Here is a 15,353-nt window from a genome sequence, read left to right on the forward strand (position 1 = left end):
ATGCGGAGAGGGTCCTTGAAATATATTTGCAGCCTAATTATCGCCCTCGAGGGTATTTACCTCATCATGCAGTGTTGAACATGAAAAAACCAGAGGAACTTAGAGTGGTCCTTGATTGTGCCGCCGAGTTTGCAGGGTTTTCCACAAATGATATGATTTATCAAGAACCCGATACCACTGATGAGTTAATGTGTATATTATTAAGTTTTCGCAAGGAGGCAGTTACAATCCCTGCAGATGTTGAAGAAGTGTTCATGCAATTGGTCTCTGAGTCTGATCGAGGAGCTTCAAGATTTCTGTGGTGGCAGGAGGGAGACATGTCGAGGGAACCATCTGAGTTTCAAATGACATCTCATCCATTTAGTGCCATATCATCGCCGTTTCGTGCGAACTTTACCTTGAATAAGACGGCTCAAATATTCTCTGACGGTTATGATGGTTATGTTGTAGATGCTGTCAAGAATAATTTCTATGTTAATGATTGCTTGATATCCATTCCCAATTGTGATCAAGCAAAGAGTTTCGTTAAGCATATAAGTGAATTATTATGTAGAGGAAGTATGCAAAAAATGATCGATCTTGAATATTGGTTCAAATGTCCTACTTTATTGCATGGCAAATTTTATATAACAATCACTGACTGCCCGGAACCTACTCCTGACGATATTGAGTTTAGAAAAATTGCTGTGGTTAACTTGAGTAGTATAAAGCAAAACATGTCACCTATTCTCTCTTATAAATCCGAGTGGTTGAAATTAGTAGGGGCCGTAGCCTGGCTTAGAAGGTTCATAGAATTTCTGATGGTGCTTCGTTCACCGAGTCATGAAGGATCCGTTCATCTAGGATGTTTAAAGGTCAAGGAGCCTGACATCACCAAGGGTAAGAATTTATTGATGGTTCAAAAGGAAGTGTGTGGAGAATTATTTAGTGAATTTAGAAACAGAAGTAAAGTAGTAAGTCATAATGATCTGAAAGGTTTATCACCGATAATGCTTGATGGGTTACTCTGTGTTACAGGTCGTCTAAGCTACTCAAAATTATTCAATGCTTTTGAACGTCCAGTAATTTTACCCAGTCGACACTTAGTGACGGAAACGATAATTAGACATTGTCATAAAGAACCAGGACACATAGGAAGGTCATTAGAAAAAGGATATAGATATGTGTTTACTTGTTTGCAAACATGGGCAATACATATTGAACTGATGTATAGTTTGATTACTGGTTCATTTATAATGGCCTTATTACGTTTTATTGGAAGAAGAAGGAAACCTCCGGAGATTTACAGTGATAGTGCGTCAAGCTTCAGGGGAGCAGATTCTGAATTAAGGAGGTTTGTGCAACATTCGAATCAGCAGAAGATAAATATTGAATTGTCAGCGAGGTCCTCATCCAACAGCATGGGTGTAATTTGGGGAATAGTGATTAGGTCTATACCAAGACTGTTATTGTTGATCACGAGAGAACAGGAGAAGTAGGTCTCCTTGAAGCTTTGGATTAGTCTTTGTTGTTATTGATGTAGTTAGGTCGAGTAGGCGTACTGTTGTAAGTCCTACTCGTTCCTATGGTGTGATATGTTATATAATGAACCATGACCGTAGGCATCAAGGTAGCTTGTGTGATATGGAGGGATTTTGGGGGCCGGTGTAAGATCCATTTTGAATGCCTTGTGTGTTTGTGAAAATCCCTCCATGTATATACTTGCACTTTGTTCCTATTGATCTTCTTAGTTGTACATTGTTAACTTTTGGACTACATTTGAATTGTTAATCTTTGTATTTTATTATAGTTTTTGTTTTTACCACACCTTCACTAATTCCCCATGTTTCTTCCCGAACTGCACTTATGTTGTTTTACTTTATACTAAGTCTGAGCGGCAGTCATTTTGGTTGGTTCCTGCCTTTGATTGCTTGACCTGTGTTGACTGGAATTGTGCATTTTGGTTGTGAATTGAAGCACTCTTCCAGAATTGAAAACATTGTGTTATAGAGTGACCAATTATTACCTTTTGAACGAATCTGTACGTGATCTATCCAGACAGGATAGAATAACATTTATTTGTGGTGATTGGTAATTTTCTTGCATTCTTTATCAACTTTCTTATTTATTGTAGTTTAGATTTGATCAATTAAACAATTATTGGTTGGATAGCTGTGTGGTTATATTTGTTTAGGTAATAATGTATACTTAAATTTATGATAAATTATAGAACCTCTATCTTACCCAATTACCTTGTTTTGGTTTCAAACGGGCGAGGGCGCGTATCGAACTTATCCAGGCAGCTGTCCAGCAGTCCAAACGTGGTTTGGATCCTACAGTTCTAAACAAATATTAATTGGTCAAAGTCGTTTGGGAATCGTTTCGTGGATTTTGGTTATCCTTCTTGAAAATATTTGGTCGTTTCCCTACAGTTCTAAACAAATATTACTTGGCCGAAATCCTTTGGTAATCGTTCACGGATTTTCTGGAAATAATTGGTCGTGTCGCTTATAATGCCAGTTAATCGTCGTCGGAGATCAGGCTCAAAGTTCGTCGATGTTAACGAAGAATCCCCTATCGTCAAGCAAGTACCTTTTGATGTCCTTAAGGGTCATGGTTCAGACTTAAATAGGGTTAATTATCATGGCAGTGATTCTAGCCTTAATTCGATGTCAGATGATGTAAAAATCTTAGTTTAAAGGAGGAGCAAAGGCCTGAATTACTAGGAAAGAGCATGTCGCCTATAGTCCACGTTGTTGGCCCAGAGCTACCAAAGGTTGAATTGAGTTATTTCGATGGAGAGCCAAGAGGTTATTGGAAATTTATAAGGCAATTTGAGACGTATGTAGCGTCAAGAGTCACGGATGATAGCCAGCGCTTACTCTATTTGATACACTACTGTAAGGGCAAGGCTAAAACAGCTATTGAAGGTTGCGTCATGATGGAGGCATCCTCTGGCTATAAAAGAGCAAGGGAGATTTTAAAACGTTTTTTCGGACAGCCTCACGTAATTGCTCGAGAAACACTAGAGGACTTATTCAGTGCTGCGAATTTTGAGTATATTGACGGGGACCAACTATCAAATTTGGCTATTAAGATGGAAAACTGTGCCATGGTCTTGGAGCAGATGAATTATACTTCTGATCTAAATTCCTTAGTTACCTTGGAAAGAATAGTGAGACTCTTGCCGCAATCTTTGCAAGCCCAGTGGGCGGACTGGGTGGATAAATTGACTGAAGATAACAGGGAACCGACCTTCGACGAGCTCACTCAGTTTATCGCATCGCGTGCAAGAGTGGCTTGTAGTAGATTTGGACGGTTAGCAAACCGTTCAAGAAAAGGACATAACGTGAAGACGAACTGCCACGTGAAATCGGTGCAAGGGAATAGTTCGACGACGAAAACTAAATGCAGTATGTGTTCCTACGACCATGCTATTGATAAATGTCCACAGTTCTTAGCGCTTACAGTCCAAGACCGATGGTCTCACGCTAAAAGCAAGGGTATCTGTTTTGTTTGTCTTAGACAAGGACATAAGATTAATGAATGTAAGATGACAAGGCTCTGTAACGTTGACAGTTGTAAGAAGAGTGTTATGACCTTGGATGTCTGACTTTTCGATCACACGACTTATCTACCAATCCGAATACGACTTATACGAATCTTCACACTAGGCCAACCAATGACGTTCAACCGGTGTGGGCAGTCTAGCGTCCTTATTGGTCCTATGTCCTACGAGCCCTTCCACTTGAGTCCAGAACAAGATACCAGCTTCCGAATCAGAGCAGATCAGACCAGATCATTTATTTCAGACATACTTGGTTTATATATCAATCAGACAAACCGCAACGTACCATAAAATAGGAAATAATATTGTACACAAATAAGCCCAAAAAGTGGCTGTGAATGAGGGAGGCAGTAGTTAATAAACTGAACATAACTTAAGGACCGTAAATCGTACAATAATAAATTATAGATCAAAATAAAGCTTATTATAAAAGGAATATAAATATCCATAGTGTAATTGTTGAGTAGTTATACAATAAGAATATTTATAGAATATTAGTCCATGAATAGTCCTTGGAATTTACCTGTAGTTTAATCTTCACCGGATATAACACCTCCCCTTTTTTTTTTGAAAATTCCAACTTTAGATTCTGATTAAAAAAAAGAATCATATGTGACTTTAAATTCCTCAACATTCTCCTCCTCCTCGAAATAATGTTGGGTCCTTATGGCTCCAAAATACAACTAGTAGGACTTTATTTAAACCATGTTTCTCGTATTGACTGGAGAAGCCACTAAAAATGACTAGATGATGATGAACGACCTTTGACCTGAGTTCATTATTTTCAAATTCATTATGAATCTCGTTAGCATATAACGAGTCATTAAGAAAGTCAACGTCTAACAGAATTAAATTAGATTTTTGGCCATCATTCGACTCAGCTGACATATTTCCCTCATTGTTATAAGAAGTTTCATCAAAATCATATGCATTATTCTGAGAATCAATATCTGGCACACTGTCATTAGAAATGGGATAGGTTGACTCAATATAAAATTCTGTCTTCCGGTGATTTTGAGTAACATCTGGTACAATTTGGTTCATCGTGTTGCTCCAGTTATTTTCTGAATACGAGTCACCATAGCTTTCTCGACTAATAGCACGTGGACCACAATTTTGTTCTAGCTGGAGTTTATTTTCAGAGCTAGACAGAACCAGTAGCGTTTCATTCAATTCTGGACTCTGGGCTTCATCTACAGGATCTGGTTCTTGATCATCTGGTATTGTCACAACTTCATGAGCATTTAGAACAGTATTTTCTTGCTGTGAGCCGGATACGTTACAAATATTACGTTCTGATTCAGGTATAAGGGGATGTGAATCCTCCACAGGATATGCTTCTGAGTTGTCCATTGCTGCACCATTATCTGCAACATAAATAGATTCCTTATTTTCTGGTTGAATGAAAAGTCTGCCCAAAACTGTTTCAAATAGTTGTTGTTGCAAGGCCAACATCTTCTGCTGGTGCTGTAATATTAACCGCAACTGTTCGAAAGAAATCGACATTTTTTTTTTTTTGCCAATAATATTAGCTCCAGAAATCACCGGCAATTATACAGCTAATTTATTTCCAAAATCTGAGTCACCACTTGTATTATTATTATTTATTTGTTGCCAAAATCCCCGTCGCCAATTGTTATGACCTTGCGTCTCCCAATTATTTTGTTTTTGCCAAAATCCCCGTCGCCAATTGTTATGACCTTGAAGTTGAGGGTTCAAAACTTTTCTCCACCCCGTCGCCAATTGTTATGACCTTGAAGTTGAGGGTTCAAAACTTTTCTCCACCCCGTCGCCAATTGTTATGACCTGGGGTGTCTGGTTTTTTCTGTCACACGACTTATCTACCAATCCGAATACGACTTATACGAATCTTCACACTAGGCCAACCAATGACGTTCAACCGGTGTGGGCAGTCTAGCGTCCTTATTGGTCCTATGTCCTACGAGCCCTTCCACTTGAGTCCAGAACAAGATACCAGCTTCCGAATCAGAGCAGATCAGACCAGATCATTTATTTCAGACATACTTGGTTTATATATCAATCAGACAAACCGCAACGTACCATAAAATAGGAAATAATATTGTACACAAATAAGCCCAAAAAGTGGCTGTGAATGAGGGAGGCAGTAGTTAATAAACTGAACATAACTTAAGGACCGTAAATCGTACAATAATAAATTATAGATCAAAATAAAGCTTATTATAAAAGGAATATAAATATCCATAGTGTAATTGTTGAGTAGTTATACAATAAGAATATTTATAGAATATTAGTCCATGAATAGTCCTTGGAATTTACCTGTAGTTTAATCTTCACCGGATATAACAAAGAGACATCACGTTCTGCTGCACACTGACTCGACAGGCAACGTCGTAAATGATAAGCCATCATGCTCGGAATATAGGAAAAGAGTTGTTAATCATATCAGTAAGGTACAGACACTGGAGAACGAAATACGTAAGCTTTATGATGAGTTTTCAGATGCTTATTCAAGTGATAAATCATTATCAGTAGACGACAAGGGGGCTATAAAGATTGTGGAAGGGGGCACGCACTTCGGCGACGGTCATTTTGTAGTTTCTATACCGTGGAAAAAGAATCCAAATATGAAAGTGGATAATTATGAAGTAGCAAACCGTAGATTACAAAGTTTGAAAGGTATGTTGTCGAAGGACGTCAGCCTGAACATCAGGTACATCAAAAGTATTGAAAGTAATTTTACTAAGACTTATGCGGAGAGGGTCCTTGAAATATATTTGCAGCCTAATTATCGCCCTCGAGGGTATTTACCTCATCATGCAGTGTTGAACATGAAAAAACCAGAGGAACTTAGAGTGGTCCTTGATTGTGCCGCCGAGTTTGCAGGGTTTTCCACAAATGATATGATTTATCAAGAACCCGATACCACTGATGAGTTAATGTGTATATTATTAAGTTTTCGCAAGGAGGCAGTTACAATCCCTGCAGATGTTGAAGAAGTGTTCATGCAATTGGTCTCTGAGTCTGATCGAGGAGCTTCAAGATTTCTGTGGTGGCAGGAGGGAGACATGTCGAGGGAACCATCTGAGTTTCAAATGACATCTCATCCATTTAGTGCCATATCATCGCCGTTTCGTGCGAACTTTACCTTGAATAAGACGGCTCAAATATTCTCTGACGGTTATGATGGTTATGTTGTAGATGCTGTCAAGAATAATTTCTATGTTAATGATTGCTTGATATCCATTCCCAATTGTGATCAAGCAAAGAGTTTCGTTAAGCATATAAGTGAATTATTATGTAGAGGAAGTATGCAAAAAATGATCGATCTTGAATATTGGTTCAAATGTCCTACTTTATTGCATGGCAAATTTTATATAACAATCACTGACTGCCCGGAACCTACTCCTGACGATATTGAGTTTAGAAAAATTGCTGTGGTTAACTTGAGTAGTATAAAGCAAAACATGTCACCTATTCTCTCTTATAAATCCGAGTGGTTGAAATTAGTAGGGGCCGTAGCCTGGCTTAGAAGGTTCATAGAATTTCTGATGGTGCTTCGTTCACCGAGTCATGAAGGATCCGTTCATCTAGGATGTTTAAAGGTCAAGGAGCCTGACATCACCAAGGGTAAGAATTTATTGATGGTTCAAAAGGAAGTGTGTGGAGAATTATTTAGTGAATTTAGAAACAGAAGTAAAGTAGTAAGTCATAATGATCTGAAAGGTTTATCACCGATAATGCTTGATGGGTTACTCTGTGTTACAGGTCGTCTAAGCTACTCAAAATTATTCAATGCTTTTGAACGTCCAGTAATTTTACCCAGTCGACACTTAGTGACGGAAACGATAATTAGACATTGTCATAAAGAACCAGGACACATAGGAAGGTCATTAGAAAAAGGATATAGATATGTGTTTACTTGTTTGCAAACATGGGCAATACATATTGAACTGATGTATAGTTTGATTACTGGTTCATTTATAATGGCCTTATTACGTTTTATTGGAAGAAGAAGGAAACCTCCGGAGATTTACAGTGATAGTGCGTCAAGCTTCAGGGGAGCAGATTCTGAATTAAGGAGGTTTGTGCAACATTCGAATCAGCAGAAGATAAATATTGAATTGTCAGCGAGGTCCTCATCCAACAGCATGGGTGTAATTTGGGGAATAGTGATTAGGTCTATACCAAGACTGTTATTGTTGATCACGAGAGAACAGGAGAAGTAGGTCTCCTTGAAGCTTTGGATTAGTCTTTGTTGTTATTGATGTAGTTAGGTCGAGTAGGCGTACTGTTGTAAGTCCTACTCGTTCCTATGGTGTGATATGTTATATAATGAACCATGACCGTAGGCATCAAGGTAGCTTGTGTGATATGGAGGGATTTTGGGGGCCGGTGTAAGATCCATTTTGAATGCCTTGTGTGTTTGTGAAAATCCCTCCATGTATATACTTGCACTTTGTTCCTATTGATCTTCTTAGTTGTACATTGTTAACTTTTGGACTACATTTGAATTGTTAATCTTTGTATTTTATTGTAGTTTTTGTTTTTACCACACCTTCACTAATTCCCCATGTTTCTTCCCGAACTGCACTTATGTTGTTTTACTTTATACTAAGTCTGAGCGGCAGTCATTTTGGTTGGTTCCTGCCTTTGATTGCTTGACCTGTGTTGACTGGAATTGTGCATTTTGGTTGTGAATTGAAGCACTCTTCCAGAATTGAAAACATTGTGTTATAGAGTGACCAATTATTACCTTTTGAACGAATCTGTACGTGATCTATCCAGACAGGATAGAATAACATTTATTTGTGGTGATTGGTAATTTTCTTGCATTCTTTATCAACTTTCTTATTTATTGTAGTTTAGATTTGATCAATTAAACAATTATTGGTTGGATAGCTGTGTGGTTATATTTGTTTAGGTAATAATGTATACTTAAATTTATGATAAATTATAGAACCTCTATCTTACCCAATTACCTTGTTTTGGTTTCAAACGGGCGAGGGCGCGTATCGAACTTATCCAGGCAGCTGTCCAGCAGTCCAAACGTGGTTTGGATCCTACACTCGTTTTTCCCTGATCTGTTGCTACTCCATCTTCTGTAATGCGATGCCCTAAAAAGAACACTTCTTTTTGCAATAGTCGACATTTAGATGGTTTAACTTTTAGGTTATGCTGCTTAATTCGTTGTAGGACTGCCTTCAAATTGGCATTATGCTGTTCCGGCGTTCTGCCATACACAATAATATCGTCAAGGTAAATTAAACACTGGTGTGGTACGAGACCGTGTAGAACTGTCTGCATTAATCGTTGGAAAGTGGCTGGGGCATTAGTTAGCCCAAACGGCATCACTTGAAATTCATATAGACCATTGGGTACTGTGAATGCAGTCTTTTTTCTATCTTGAGGTCGGACTTCCACTTGCCAATACCCTGATGCTAAGTCTAAAGTCGAGAACCAATGGGCGCCTTTCATGGCATCTAATGTAGCGTCTATACGTGGAAGTGGGAAAGAATCACGTTTAGTTATAGCGTTAAGGCGGCGGTAGTCTACGCATAGTCGTAGGGAAGAGTCTTTCTTTTTCACTAAAACGATAGGCGATGCCCATGGTGATGAAGATGGTACAATGATCTTTTTCTCTAGCATATCTTTTATCATTGGTTCTAATTGAGGCTGGTAATGTACTGGTACTCGGCGAGGTGGTTGACGTAGTGGCATGTGATCACCTGTGAGGATGGAGTGCTGTACAGTGGTCGTCCGATTTCCAGAGATATTCTCAGAGAAAACGGAACTAAATTGTTGGAGTACATCAGTGGTAGCTCGACGGTCTTTTTCACTTATTATTTTATTATCCTGTACCTGACGTACAAGTTCTGAAATTCCCGCCTGGGCTACGGACTTAGTTGGTATTTCATGGTGTTGTGTTTGCACGACAACTCCACCAATACTCGCTTCTGACTTATTCATGTGTATAGAGACCTGGTATTTTAACATGAAGTCGACCCCGAGAATCATGTCCCAAGTCAGTGTGGGGCAAACCCAGAATTCATGTTGAAAAGGCTTCTTGTCAATCGTCAGCTCTAACCCTATCTTAGAACACACTTTCAAGGGTTCTCCGCTCGCGGTAATTAAGGTAGAAGAGCATTGTTTACGCTGAGTGCTGTGGTTAAGTTTCTGCAAGAGGTCTTCCTTGATCAAGGATACTGAAGCTCCTGTATCTAATAGTATATTAATCTCAGTACTTTGCACTCTACCCCTAATAGTAACAGGGCACAAATATTTAACATAGCAAGACGATATATGCAAACGACACTGCTTACCTCTGTTTTTCACGCGGTTATGCCCGCATTTCTTGGCATTTTTGCCGAAACGTCTGCAGTAGAAGCATTCTGTTTGCTGGTCTCGATAGTTGTCCCTTGACGACCGTCCGTTCCACGTGGAAGTCGGCTGCCCTCGTCTACTATTCCGGTCAGGGAACTCTCTAATAGCCGCGGCACTTTGAAAGCTATCTTGTCGATTAGGTTCGGTGGCTTCATCGATAGTCATCACGGTTGGTCGATAGGTCGCCAATGGAACTGTCAAAAATCGAAGTGCCGTTCGTTTCAAGTCGGCTGTGTCAGCCGGTGGCACTCGAAGTAGATGTTCTCTCAGTGCACCCGGCAGCAGTCCTTCAATAAAACGGGAGCGTGTAATTTCTTCTCGCCCCAAGATGTCCAGGCTAGGGAATGCCTGGGTTGCTATCTGCTGTAATGAATGAAGATAGTCGATGGGGCTTTCATGAGGTTTCTGGTGGCGAGACAAAAATTGGATGGCTGACTGCTGGGTATCCACCTTCAACGAAAAACATTCATCTAAAATCTTCCAATTTTGAGATGGTGAGTTGCACGCAGTAAAGCCGTTAGCTGTCGCTCGTTTCGCTGCTTCGTCATCTAAGTAGGACAGAAGGTTATCGAAGTGTTCCGAAGTTGGAACTCGACGTAGGCACGTCATTGCTCTAATTTTCCAGATGTCATAGTCTGATGAGACGCCTAAAAGTGGCGGTTGGCGAGGGGTTGTGTTGACTGTTAACTTGCCGGGGATGGCTGGGATTTCATCATGTTTTGACATTGTGGCGTGGCGTCGAGTCGCGGTTGACTATGAACACCGCCACCAAGAAACACGTGCCAAATAGATCAGAAGGCGAGGATCGAACATAACCAGATTTATTTCGTTGACGATCTCGTGGTATTGAACGAATACCGAGATCGTGCCAAGGAATGGTACAAGTGGAAGCAGAATACAGGAGTACGTACGAACAGTACCAAAAACCGCGGAACAATGATGGAAGGTAATGGAAGCACAAAATGGCTATAATTAGCACAGTTAAACAAAAGCACATTAAAACACACACCGGTACAGTTGGTTATAATAATAATTGTTTTTATTAAACCAGTCGTGTTCTCGTGATAAACGTGAGTCACTACAGGAGCCCCCCGCTAGAAAGGGTTTACACTTTCGATAAATAGCGGTTTGAATCGTGGGACTGATCGGCTGACGAGCGATTGTAGGACGGAAGAATTGGCGAACAGGAAAGCGATCGTTGATCGTCGAGTTGCCAACGAAGGTCGTTTTCGGAGAACAGTACCAGGAGCGATGTGTTGTATTTATTGCTCGAATTGGCATGCTACACCAGAGTGGTTTGTACCCAGAATCTGAAGAGGGCGTTCGTAGAGGTGCGCACCAGAAACGCTGCAGACGTAGGACGAACCCACGTTGAGCCAAAAGACCAGAAGCGACCGTAACGACCAAGTTCGAGACCAAGCGTGTGCCAAGCATTCGAAACCAATATATCGACTGAGTGCGTTGACAAGAGCATGGGTGATCAGGCCAGCTTTCGCCAAAGTTGACTGAAGTCGACGGAACCAAGCGGAGATGGTCGAAGGCGTAGGCTCAGGAAACAAAAAGAAAATCAAAAAAGAGAAGAGTGTAGCACGCGTGTAGTATAGGAATAATCCTACACCGTATCGGTTGTTGAGTGTGCGACTATTCGCGGAAGCGTACGGGTAACCGTACTCGGCGGCCGGAACGTGAGACGGCAATCTCGTTCGCGTCGCGTGAGCCTGCAATCTCATCCGAAGTCAAGGGCGGCGTGGTCTGCTGATCTGGACGTGAGACTGTCGTCTCATCCGTAGACGTTGCAGATGACGCGTGCTGTTGTCTGGGACGTGAGAATGAGGTCTCAGATGTAACTAGCGTGGGACCTGAAAAAGATTTAAGGATCCCGCTAGGTTTAATAGGTCTAGCATTGAATCTCAGGTTACCAGATAGGGCACTGTCACTGACGTGTGCTGGTTTGAGACGATCAACGTTGGCGATCTCAACGCGTCCATATCGATCAACCTTGAAGGTCTTTTCGTGACGAGCGATCACGTGAAAAGGGCCTTCGTAAGGTTGTTGCCAAGGTTTGCGTACCGAATCTACTCGTACAAAAACATGTGAACAGGTAGATAACTCTCGAGAGACAGCGACCTGTCGATGTTGTATTCGAGTTGACACCGGAGACAGCGTTCGCATAAATGCAGACAGTTGATGGACGTTGTCTGATTTACCGAAATTAGGTCTGCTCCGTGGTGTAAAGAATTCCCCGGGCAGACGCAATGTCGTGCCGTATACCAGTTCAGTGGTGGAACATTGTATATCTGCCTTTAAGCTCGTTCTGATCCCTAAAAGAACGAGCGGTAAGGTTTCGTACCAGTTGTCGTTCTCGTGTGCTCGTAGAGCACTTTTAAGTTGGCAATGAAACCGTTCAACTTAACCATTTGGTGCTGGGTGATAGACAGATATGCTTATGCGTATGCATTCCGTACCAAGCAGCCGGGTCAGCGAGGAGAATAGTTAATAGGGGAAAATTTCTCGAATAAAGCGTGGAATTCATCATCACGCGAATAAAAAGTAACAAGGATTCGGTACACATAAATGGGAGTCTATTATATTAATACTATTCTTATCGTTACCCGTCATGTCGAGTATATTATATATTAAATATGAAAATATACGACAGACGTGGATAGATAAATCATAGACTCACCGAATTGGCTTCTTTGGAAGATTTGACCAGAAGCTGAGGCGTGTTCCAAAATACGGGCCACCAATTGTAGCGTAGCGTCGAGTCGCGGTTGACTATGAACACCGCTACCAAGAAACACGTGCCAAATAGATCAGAAGGCGAGGATCGAACATAACCAGATTTATTTCGTTGACGATCTCGTGGTATTGAACGAATACCGAGATCGTGCCAAGGAATGGTACAAGTGGAAGCAGAATACAGGAGTACGTACGAACAGTACCAAAAACCGCGGAACAATGATGGAAGGTAATGGAAGCACAAAATGGCTATAATTAGCACAGTTAAACAAAAGCACATTAAAACACACACCGGTACAGTTGGTTATAATAATAATTGTTTTTATTAAACCAGTCGTGTTCTCGTGATAAACGTGAGTCACTACAACATAAACACCTCCATCACCACTTGTAGCACGTATTCTTAGCGTTTACTTGCAGGCAGGAGCAATCTGAAACACAACACAACAGTCAGGACTGGCAGATGCCACTCAAGTGAGAACACGGCGTGCGAGCACAACAGAGATATATTAGAAATTGAAATACGCGGTTTTTGTACAAAAAGAGAAGTCTGTTACAAAATAGTTTTACTCATCATCCAGCAGGTTTAGTTTGCGCAAGCTTTGTTCTTCTTCTTCTAATACATTCACTTTCTGTTGTCCTGCAATAAGGAAAACAAACCTGCATTAATAAAGTTACACGTAGTGATTTTCGATACTGTTACAGCATCTCGTATTGAACTTAGCGCCGTGACCTTGAAATCCCTCAAACGCTTTTGATTGGCTCGTCCATAAGTTAGAGTCTTACCCATAACTGAATTCACAAATAGAATTTGCGATCCTTTCATACTTATCTGGTTGAGACTTTGAAGATAAATGTAATGAGAGATTCTGCGTTTGTGTATCCAAAAGATTCAGTTGATTTGCATCATTCTGCGCTTGCTGAATCTGTTGAATAGTTTTAAGGCCGTCTAAAGACACATACGTCAATGTAGAAAAAGAAATCGCCGTCACCACTTGTTACGTTCTTGGTCTGTCTACCCACTCATATGCAGATGGTAACTTGTCTAAATCTAGATAAAGACCCTGACGCAATAGGCTGACTAGTTTAACCCTGAGTTCGGATTGAAACTAACTGCTTGGGATAGAGACGAAAATTTTTCTGCCACCTGACTGGCTGACAAGCACGTGAGAGAGAGAGAAGTTAAGCCGATTGGAGCACTACTCGATTTATTCCTAATTCCTATCTGGTTCCTGATTCAGATAACAGGAATAAATAGATGACTTTCCAGACCATAACGCGCAAACAATTAGGAAAATACAATTACGTCCAAAGTTTGGGATTAGGGTAGAAAATAAAATACAGAAGATTAAGTTTAAATTACAATAGTTTAGGAAAGAAAACAGTATGGTAGTGAAAAATACATCAAACGAAAGCTTATGGCAACATGCAACAGTAAACTAACTATTAAGAGGCAAGTCATTAATCAAGATCGAATAACAAGATTATCGACGAGGAAGACTGGAAGACATCATGTGTTGGTTGAAAGGGCTCTGAACAAAGCTCAATATATATGGCAGGGAGAAGAAACAAATAAATGTCAATACTGTCCAATAAAACACTTAAGAACCTATCTCGGTGATGGGAGCACAATGATGGTTACATAAATGACATATCTTCTGGACCATACTACTGACTCAATCGGTTTTATCCAAATCGAGTGATATGGCAGAATCGGATTTCAGTTGTGTTTTACAGTGTCTGAGTTGATTATATGAGCTCTCTTAAATTTGACCTTTTATGTAATCGTTTCCCAAATAAGCTTCGGTATTTTTACAGCTGCTAGTTGGCCAGCTTCTTTGTTTCTTTCTCTTGCAGCTTCTTTCGCTATCAATGTTAGATCATCAATGTGTTGTCAATTACCGACTCTAAAGCTCTACCTGTTTGTTTGTGTATATTAGGTCTATGCTTTGACTTTCTGTGCCCTTTATCAGATGTTGTAATCCCCCAAATTAGGTTTTTCCTTTTTGAGAAAATGGTTAAAGCTCGGAACCAAATGCTGAGAATCATATTGTATTTGTTTGGTTCATCAGATTCTCAAGAAAAGGTCATATTGAACTTTTTAAAGCCGTTTATCTATTTATACGAATATTCTTCGAGATCAGAACGAATAATTTGACAATAATAGGGCACCTAATACTGAGAAGTGATTACATGGGAAAATTATATTTGAAATAATCTCAGAGATTGAAATTTAAAGTAATCCCAACGTTCTGTCCAGCAAACGTGTTTGGACTTTCCCAGGGTAATAATCAAAATTAAAATCATCAAAGAAATATATAGCGGTTGACAATCAAATCTACACTATGTTAATCCAACTATATTTGGGTTGAAGATGCCACAGTTATTTGGAGTTTGACAACGCTTTAACCAGTAAGGTGGATCGTAAACACAATTCCAAGCACTTAATAACTCCGGGTGGATCTAACGGACATCTCAAATTCAAATCTGAGTCAGATTCGAAACAATCATAAATAATGTCCAACGCTCTATTGTCAGATACATGAGTAAATAAGGAAGATACATCGAAATTGCCAATATTTCATCCTCTTCTATATTGATGGTATCGATAATATTCTTGAATTCCATTGAGTTTTTAATTCCATGATTAATTAGTTTGTCATACGGCTTAAGTATCTTAGCTAAGTATTTCGTTAGATTA

At 40.1% G+C, this 15,353-nt stretch overlaps 2 protein-coding genes across 2 annotated transcripts; one reads left to right on the forward strand and one right to left on the reverse strand.

Moving 5' to 3' along the window:
* The first annotated feature begins 1,884 nt into the window (after positions 1 to 1,884).
* Positions 1,885 to 3,760, forward strand: MS3_00008121 (uncharacterized protein). The gene has a single exon (XM_051216469.1). It carries the CDS (start codon positions 2,714 to 2,716, stop codon positions 3,590 to 3,592), a length of 879 nt encoding a protein of 292 aa, XP_051067058.1. The 5' UTR covers positions 1,885 to 2,713; the 3' UTR covers positions 3,593 to 3,760.
* Positions 3,761 to 7,861: 4,101 nt separating this feature from the next.
* On the reverse strand, positions 7,862 to 14,349 carry MS3_00000502 (uncharacterized protein). Its single transcript, XM_051208242.1, has one exon. It carries the CDS (start codon positions 10,634 to 10,636, stop codon positions 8,492 to 8,494), a length of 2,145 nt encoding a protein of 714 aa, XP_051067059.1. The 5' UTR covers positions 10,637 to 14,349; the 3' UTR covers positions 7,862 to 8,491.
* Positions 14,350 to 15,353: the final 1,004 nt, after the last annotated feature.

The sequence above is a fragment of the Schistosoma haematobium genome, chromosome 4, assembly GCF_000699445.3.
Source record: "Schistosoma haematobium chromosome 4, whole genome shotgun sequence".
NCBI classification, from domain to species: Eukaryota; Metazoa; Platyhelminthes; class Trematoda; order Strigeidida; family Schistosomatidae; genus Schistosoma; species Schistosoma haematobium.

Bases quoted from the DNA above. Each gene is read 5' to 3' on its own strand.
- MS3_00008121 (XM_051216469.1), top strand. From the start codon at position 2,714: ATGTCGCCTATAGTCCACGTTGTTGGCCCAGAGCTACCAAAGGTTGAA.
- MS3_00000502 (XM_051208242.1), bottom strand. From the start codon at position 10,636: ATGTCAAAACATGATGAAATCCCAGCCATCCCCGGCAAGTTAACAGTC.